The 9,266-nt window shown below is 31.2% G+C and overlaps 1 protein-coding gene across 1 annotated transcript; it reads left to right on the top strand.

Moving 5' to 3' along the window:
* Window positions 1-353: 353 nt before the first annotated feature.
* Window positions 354-5,178, top strand: LOC120069239 (methylsterol monooxygenase 1-2-like). The gene is made up of 5 exons (XM_039020953.2): window positions 354-1,046; window positions 1,147-1,469; window positions 4,157-4,304; window positions 4,395-4,427; window positions 4,819-5,178. Exons 1-5 carry the CDS (start codon window positions 717-719, stop codon window positions 4,885-4,887), a joined length of 903 nt encoding a protein of 300 aa, XP_038876881.1. The 5' UTR covers window positions 354-716; the 3' UTR covers window positions 4,888-5,178.
* The last annotated feature ends 4,088 nt before the right edge of the window (window positions 5,179-9,266 follow it).

The raw sequence follows: 9,266 nt of genomic DNA, 5'->3' as shown, positions 1-9,266 counted from the left end.
CCTTTACTTTCAAAATGTTCATTTTGGTCTTTCTACTTTTAATTTTAGTTCATTTTAGTCTTTGAACTTTCAAAAAGTGTCCAACTTGATCCTTTAAAATTGAAGTAAAAATGAAAATTAAGAGACCAAAAGGATAACTTTTTGAAAATACAAGGACCAAAATGAATATTTTGAAAGTACAGACATCAAAATGAACTAAAGTTGAAAGTATAGGGATCGAAATAAATATTTTGAGAGCATAGAGACCAAAACGAATCAAAATAAAAAGAACTGGGACCAAACTAGTATTGAAACTTAATTTTACTATTGAAAGTTGAGGGTATAATTACAAATACCAGTAAGATGGTTTTTGCAATTTTCAAAAGACATAGATCTCAAACAAAATATTGTTTTAGGCATGTGAGTAGATTTGGTAGGGAGTGGCAAATGGTGGATTCCCATTCTCACATATAAATAAACAAAGCACAATAAACAAAAGAAATTGAATGAATCCTTAGAATTTCACGCTCTTCCTCTGGTTTTCCTTCTCTTCCTCTTCTTCTTTCTTCTTCCTTTCATCCTTTTCAAACTTCCCGCATTAATTTAACCGTCTTTCACCTCCTCCCTCTCCCATTTCACCCCTTTTCGCCGCTTCTCAATCCATTCACCGCCGGCGAATCTCTCTCGGCCTCTATTTCCCATCTGGGTCTCTCTCCGCCGGCGGATTCCTCCACCCAATGTTGCCCTTTCACTCCCTTTCCGCCGCTCAGGCCGCTCTTGGCCGGAATCTCACCTTCTTCGAGACCCTCTGGTTCAATTACTCCCACGACAAGTCCGATTACTTCCTCTTTTGCCATAACATTCTCTTCCTCTTCTTGATTTTCTCCTTTATTCCCCTTCCCCTCATCTTCCTCGAGCTCTTGCATGCTTCTGGGATTCATAAGTACAAAATTCAGCCCAAGGTTCGATTGCCATTCTCCGAGATTTTCCGCTGTTATAAGGACGTCATGCGTATGTTCTTTCTTGTCGTTGGCCCTCTTCAGCTCGTTTCATTCCCGTCCATTCAGGTGAATCTCTGGTTTCGATTTTTTTTTCGATTTGCTCCCTCTCTGTTGATCTGGGATTTTGATTTTGATTGTTCTTTTTCTGTTTCTTTTGGGTTATTAGATGATTGGGATCAGGACGGGTCTGCCATTGCCTTCTGGGTGGGAAATTATTTCTCAATTGGTGGTGTATTTCATGGTGGAGGATTATACCAATTATTGGATTCATAGATTCCTCCATTGCAAATGGGGGTATGAGAAAATCCATTGTGTTCACCATGAATACACTGCTCCTATTGGATTTGCAGCTCCTTATGCTCATTGGGCTGAGGTTTTAATCCTTGGAATTCCCTCTTTTCTTGGTCCAGCTATGGTTCCTGGTCATATGATCACCTTCTGGTTATGGATTGCTTTAAGGCAGATTGAGGCCATTGACACACATAGTGGGTATGAATGCTAAAGCCATTTCTCTTCCTCTATGTCTAGCTTTCTTGGTTTCTATTTTAATGAATTTTCTTCCCCTTTTTTCACTTCTGCACTGTGCTTTTATTCGACTGCGACAACATGATGCCAACTTTGTATTTTCTGCATTCTTTTATCTCTTCGCCAGTGCCTTTGTGTTAAAGTACTTTTAATCTGAAGGATCTTGAATGGTGGGCTTGCCTCTTTTTTGACTAGGACCGTGATCTGCTCTATGCTTGCCTTTTTCCTTATTATATGTAAATATTTTCTATATGTGTAGACATATGTTTAGTCGTAACATAGAGTTCCTATCGTTACTGTATCAACTCATTGCATGCTGAATCATTGCTCCTACTAACTTGATATAATGAAGGTTTGGAGTTTTTGTTGACAAATATTGAAAAGGTTAAATTTACCCTTCTTTTCTGGCATCAACTTTCTCTGCTTCCACATTTTTCTTTGGTTGTGGGAAAGCTCACGATTCCTGTGAGCTTATCTTAAGAGGAAGTATAAATCTTCTATGAGAAGCCTAGCCTAAGAAGCTTGATTCTTATATACTCAACTAATTAGGGGCCCACTACCCCTTCATGCTATAAGCCTACAAACATCATTTCAAGATCTATGATTTAATAACATGCTACGAAAGTAGGAAGTCTTGAATTGCAGAGTAATGTTATTGTTATTATTAGTTTTTGTTTTCACAATTTTGTATTTATGACCTTTGTATTAGGCTTTGTGCTAACACTTGACTCACGTAAAGGGGACTAGTACTGATGATTTATGAAAAGTAAATATTGAATTTATCCTAACCGATTAAAGATCAGTAGTGGACAACAATATTTGACTTTACTTTCTCTAATTAGTGGGACCATAGATGATAGATCTTAGACTATTGTTTTAAAGAAGAATGAAATTAGCTTCTGAGGGAAGGAAAAACAGCAAAGTGGTTGTGTAAACTTATTTGCATCTATGGTAGGTAAGTACAATGAAATGAATGGGGAATGTTGTTTCGAAGTGATGCTGCAACAATATTGGCGGGCAAAGATCGTGAACAAGATCCTATCTTAACCTTATTGGTTCAAACATTCTTTGCTTCAGGGGGACCTTTAGCTCACAACTATTCCCAATCTTCTTGATCTTAAACATTGTTGTTGTTTTTGAGGCTTCAGGTTTACTCCCTTGTGGAAGTGTGCTTCTTCAAACTCAGTGTTGAAATTTTGTAGCCTTTGTGTTGTGAAAAAAAGGGTATAAAAGAACAAGGAATTGATGTGTAGAAAGACATCTTTAGAGAATTGCTTCTGGCACGATGGAATAGAAATGTAAGGGTGCTCAGGGGTTAGACTCGTGTAACTTGGGGTTAAGAAGCCGATCATATTCTAGCATATGGTTTGCTGAGCTTGAGCTCTGATTTTCTTAGTTTCATGGGCTACATAAACCCCATCTAGTAATACAAACCGAAATTTCCATAACCTATTCCTCGGTACAGTCTAAACACAAATTAATTATAAACTCAGCTTTTCAATAAACCAGCCTTATTAAATTGTATTGTTCCTCTTCCTCAGAAGAATCAAAAGGAAGCTCTGTTATTCATGTTGACTGCATTTGGTTTAAAAGTGTTATTGTATTTAGAGGAGTGAAGAGGGAAAGAAAAGTAAATTGACCGCTCAAGGGGCCAGCTTACTCAAATAAGAATCCATTGATTTGACTTCCAAATTGTTTAGTTGGGCCAGAAACGAAAAATAATTGATGCCAGGCTTATGGTTGGGAATAAATGCGGTGTCAGACAATCATTTCTTTGGTCATGTAGGACATAGCTTCACTCTTGGTGGGTTTCCTGTGCCTGAACATCCCCTTAGCCTTTTGTTGAACTTGAATAGCTTTATATATTATTATTTTATATTGCTGAAGTTTGAATGTTGTCTCTTTCATACAAAGACTGAATTCACATGAATATTGATGGCAAGATGTTGTACAACTTTTGATGCTAACAAGAATGCCCAAAAACAAAAAAAAAGAAAAGAAAAGAAAATTCAAAATTAAAGTCTTCTACTCATAACAGTAATCTGAATTTGAAGGATTTTCTTTTTTTTTTTTTTATCAATATATTTCACAAGCATTAGTGTCAATGAACTATCACCTGTTCATTCTTAATTGATTTATTAATGTTAGTTTAAATTGCCATTATAATTCTTATATCTTGAGCTAGATTTCAGCTTGGTCATCATAGTTACTAAAGTTTAATTATCATCTTTCGTCACTGGATATTAATAGTTTTCTTATGTGTTATGTTTTCAATGGACGTGATAATAGGGAGGAGTGATGAGTTGATGTTTAGTATAAATCATGTGTGAAGGTTAAGAGGGTAAGCCCTATTACATATCTTCAATAAGCTTTACTACATCCTAGTTTCCGAAATCCACTATTTTTTTTCTACCACGTCGACATTTTGGTTGGTATAACCAAACAATAGGGACTATAATGAACTTTTGAGATCAAATTGAAACCGAGCACAAACCATAGGGACCAAAATGACAATATAACCTTATTTTTTTTACAAGTCTTGTTCTTTATTGTGGTCTTTCTTTACCTCTGCTTTTCTCTCAGATTGTGCTTTTATGATGATTGTTGAGATCATTCATGGTTTTATTCGTATGTTTTATATTTATATTCAGGTATGATTTCCCTTGGAGTCTAACGAAATTTATACCATTTTATGGTGGTGCGGACCATCATGATTACCATCACTATGTTGGAGGGCAAAGCCATAGCAACTTTGCTTCAGTATTTACCTACTGTGATTATATTTACGGAACTGACAAGGTAGTTATGGTCATGTTATAATTTTACCTCCCACTTATTCTTCCAGTAAAATCATGCTCATAAAAGTTACTCATTTGTTTACTTCTTCAGGGGTATCGCTATCAAAAGAAAATCCTTAAGCAGGTAAGCGTTTTGCTTTTCCCTCTGCTCCCCCCCCCCCCCCCCCCCCCGCCCCAAAAATTGATTGTACTTGGTGCCATGAATTTGCATTAGTTTCAAGTTTTCTTCAAATGGACAGTAAATTTAGCCAAATTTCAGCTTGGTTCATTAGCGTGGCCGATAAGCTTGATCAAACCTTGGGATGGCTAGTTTAACTGTATATTTACTATGCCTTTTTCCTGTTCTGTTTGGCTGGATTAAATCTATTCCATTTGTCATTGTACATTTGTTTTGGAGGAGGAGGTTGATTGTGAATAAAAAGAAAAAGAAAGGACAATTTATGACTGCTCTGTTACTGTTTTCCTTGGATCGTTAGCGATGTCTCGTTCTAATTGTTTGTTGTTGGTGTAATCAGTTGAAGGAAGAAGTGAAGAACATTGAAGGGCCATACCATAGCACAGCCCAAGATGTGAAATCGGACTAGACGATGAAAGGGGATACATACTTTGAAGGATGGGTTTTTTTCGTGTCGGTAGCGACGTTACGTGATCTCTGATTTGAAGTTTACTTGGTCGAGACCGAATCACCAACAAGGTAGTTAGGGACTGTGGGATGGAATGGAAATTAACATAAGGTCTATAAAAAGTTTGTTTTTTTTGTTAGCTTAATCTTCAGGGCTGAGAATTCAGATTCTCCAGTGGTGTGGTTTAACCTTATTGTGCAGATAAAACTCCTAATAAAACTCCTAATATAAATATGTATTCTGCTTGTGAAACTTCTTGATTTTATTGGGCTATTTTAGATTACCATCTTTTTCTTTTTCTTGTTTGTAAAAATTGAGCTTATGAAATCTATCTAGGGCTATATTTGAAAATTTTAAAACTGCCCAACAAAAAAGAAACTAAAAATAAAATAATGGGTTATAAGAAAGCATTGATTTTTTTCCCCTCTAAATTCTAAAAGTAGATTGTCTTTAAAGGTGTGTGAACATTTGTGTCCAACTGTAGAGAGACTCCTCTTTATTTATTTGAGTAATTATGATTTCAAAAGAATAGTATTCAAATATATATGATTCACCTTTTTCAAACCTTTTATTTATGTGTGTATATAAAATTATTACTTTTAACAACTGATCAACTTTAATTCCTTTATATTTGATTATATTTTTGTATTCTTGAGTAGAACTTTGACATTTTTTAATTAGATATTTACCAATTGAAAATAATAGGTTAAATTACTATCTTTTTCTCTCTGTTTTATTTCAATTTAGTTTTTGAAGTATTCAACTTTAAATAATGTTTAATAGGTTCTAAAAATTTTTTATTTTATGTTTAATAGTCCTAAAATTTAAGAATGTGTAGTACATTTTCGGACTATCAATTTTGTACCAAATAGTTTTTTTGGAATGTTTAAAATTTTTAAAATGAACACTTGATTTATCAATTAAAAAGGAAAATGCCGAACTAGTCAAGGTCTTATTCGATAAAAAAAAATTGAAATTTTAATGATCTATTTGATAAAAGTGTTTGAATATACTTTTTGAAATTTAAAGAATTTGAAAGTTCAAAAAGATCTATTAGATACATTTTAAAGTTTAGAGACTAAAAGACTTAAGTGTCATCAAATTTTCATATGATAATTGATGTCTTTATCGATTGAGCTATGTTTTGATTAACTTATGAGTATTACGACATGATAATATGATATCCATATATAATTGGAGGGGTTTGCACAATTTATGTTGTTTGAAAAATATGAATTTGAGTTAGGTTTTGAATTATTTTATGGTAATTGAAAAACAGAGAAAATTGGGGCCAATTTTATTTTGAAGTACAACTAAATATTTGGTAGTTCTTTTTAAAAAAATTCCTTTTAAAGTTCAACATATGGAATACAAATTTGAACTCATAATTTTTAAACAATAATGTACATCTTAACAAATTGAAGTATGTTGAAGTTGTGGTTCAAGTTTAAGTTTTAATTAAACGAAATTTTTTATTAAAATAAAGTTGAAATACTATTTTAATTTATATAATTTTAAATATTCAATTTACTCACTTTATTTTCAAATTTAGTATTTCGAAGTAAATATTTATCAAAATTGGTTTTAAGATAATAATAATTTGGGAATAATACGTTTTTGGTCACTAATTTTGGGTCTAATTTCTATTTGGTCCTTATATTATAAAATGTTACGCATTCTGTAAGTTTTGAGTTTTATTTCAATTTAGTAGGGATATAAATAAAAGCAACGAAAACCGATCCAACCGATCGAAATCGACCGAATTAAGGTTGATCGGTCCATTTTCGATTTTTCTAAAAAAAATTAAAAATTGACCGACTGATACATATATATTTGTTTTTTTTTAATTTTTTTTTTAAAAAAATAAGTATAAAAGCAAACCCATTACCACCAACCTAAACCCAAGCCTACTATTTTAGTATTGATTTATTATTATTTTTTATGTTGCCTAATTTTCAAACCTATTACATGATTTATTTAAAATTTTCATAAAAAATTATTGATTTAAAATTAAAAGGTTGCTAATTATACTAACATAATAATAACACTTTATCAATTCATCTTTTCTTTTCATTCATTTTGGCTTTCCTTTAAAAAAAATGATCAAACCAACCGGCCCAACCGATGGTGGGGCTAATTTCACACCCTTTTTTTGGTCCATTTTTTGTGTCAGTTTTCTCCCAAAACCGATACCAATGTACACCCCTACAATTTAGTTCTTATGTTTCAAAATGTTACAATTTTATCTTTAAAATTTAAGTTTTATTTTAATTTAGTCTTTAAGTTTCAAGATTTTACATTTTTAACCTCAATTTTTCATTAAATATTCACTTTTAGTCATTGACGTCAATTTCTATTAATTAATTAAAAAATTATAAAGTGAAATTTTAAATTTAATTTTATAAGTGATAAAAATAGTGAAAATTAATTAACTATAATTCTTTTAACGATTTTTTATTTATTAACATAATTTAACTCTAAAGACAGAAAGTAAGTATTTAGTGAAAAATTGAAGTTAAAAGTGTAAGTCTTAAATTATAGGAACAAATTAAAGCAAAACTCAAATGTCGAGAGTAAAATTGTAGCATTTAGAAACTTATAGACTAAATTGAAACCAAACTCAAAACTTAATGACTAAATGTATAACATTTCGAATAATTTTGAAACCTAAAGACTAAATTGAAACTAAAAAAGCATTTTTCCTTAATAATTTTTTTGTAATAAAATAGATTATGTGAACATGTAACTAGAATTTATAGCTGAAAGGCTAAAAGAAAAAATATGTACTAAATTTAAGATTTATTGTAAGTAGGGATAAAATAAGATATTAAAAAATGTAAAATGAATAAGTGTGAAAGAATTGAATTTAATAACTAGCAAATTGGACCTCAAACTTACTATTTAACTATCTAATAAATTCTTCCTCCAAATATTATAAAAATAATTTTCTAGTATGCATATAAAATATGTGCACGATATGAAAATTGAAAAAAATTTAGAGGAAACCTACATTTGAACTTTTTTAACAAAATCTATTCAATGTTAATTTGTACAACCGTCGTTTTCTTTTAAAATTTGATGAACGTACATTAAATTGATGGTAAAGATAAGGACACTTAATCAAATTTAGGATCAAATTTGATGAAACTGATTAAAAAAAAAAAAGATTTGTTTTCCTTTTTTGAATAATTTTTTATAGCAATTATAAGGATCGAGATCAAATTTCCTACGAGGAAAATTTTTTGTTTGTTTTTTTTAACAATTTATAATTTATTCTGAACCAAATAGAATTTTCAAAATTTTCTGGGTTAAATTAGATAATTTCCCATATAATTTTCATTTGAAGAAAACATTATAAATTTAAAAATAAAAACAAAAATATTTCATGTGCAACTAAATAAACAATTAAAATATTCAATCATCATAATTTATTCAAATTTGTTGGTTCCTATTCATCTCTATTTACAATAATACAACAAGAACCACTCCAATTTTTCTCCTTAAAAACTTCAAATGAGTTTTCCTTTTCAAAATAAACAAATTAATATAAAAATTAGCAAAATGATATTTGGGCTTTATGTGACATCTTATGGAGGTTGGGCTTGGGCTTGGACATCCTACTACACACGATATGATTATTAAAATAAATGATTCCTATTAATAGATTATATTTTCATTTGTTATTAAATCTTACAACTCACGTAAAACTGTTAGGAATTAGTTCAGATTTAGTAGAATTGTTAGTTTTGAGGTGGTCTTATTGTTAGGAGTTTGTTAGTAGTGGTTTTCTTTATAGAAATTGTCAGCATCATCTCAGGAGTTTTTTATGTTCCAGAATTGAAGAATAATTTGCTAAGTCTTGGACAATTGCAAGAGAAGAGACTGACCATTTTGTTTCAACAAAGACAATAGAAAATAGCAATTTGTACGTCGATATATGTGGGCCAATTAAGCCAATCTCAAGTAACAATAAAAGGTATTTAATTACTTTTATTCATGATTATAGCTGAAAAACTTGGGTGCTTTTTTTGGTTAAAAAATAAGAAGCTTTTGTTGCGTTTATAAACTTCAAAGTACGTGTTGAAAAAGCTATAGATGTGTCACTTAAAGGTCTACGTACAAATCGTGGTGGAGAGTTTACATCCTGAGAGTTCAACAATTTTTGTGATGAACATGGAATAAAAAGACAATGGATAGTCGCATATTCATGACAACAAAATGGCGCTGCAGAAAGAAAAAATTAAACCATCATGAATTTGATTCATAATATGCTATCAGAAAAGAATGTGCCCAAAACATTTTGGTCAGATGTAGTAAAGTACACGTTCTGAACCACAGTC

Source organism: Benincasa hispida, chromosome 11 (assembly GCF_027475165.1).
Source record: "Benincasa hispida cultivar pf3 chromosome 11, pf3_genome.v1.1, whole genome shotgun sequence".
NCBI classification, from domain to species: domain Eukaryota; kingdom Viridiplantae; phylum Streptophyta; class Magnoliopsida; order Cucurbitales; family Cucurbitaceae; genus Benincasa; species Benincasa hispida.
The sequence above is the reverse complement of the archived record's forward strand: the minus strand, read 5'-3'. Positions and strand labels throughout refer to the sequence as shown.

Coding starts and splice junctions, on each gene's coding strand:
- LOC120069239 (XM_039020953.2), top strand. CDS start 717: ATGTTGCCCTTTCACTCCCTTTCCGCCGCTCAGGCCGCTCTTGGCCGG. Junction 4,305..4,394: donor ATATTTACGGAACTGACAAG/GTAGTTATGGTC, acceptor TTACTTCTTCAG/GGGTATCGCTATCAAAAGAA. Junction 4,428..4,818: donor AAAAGAAAATCCTTAAGCAG/GTAAGCGTTTTG, acceptor TGGTGTAATCAG/TTGAAGGAAGAAGTGAAGAA.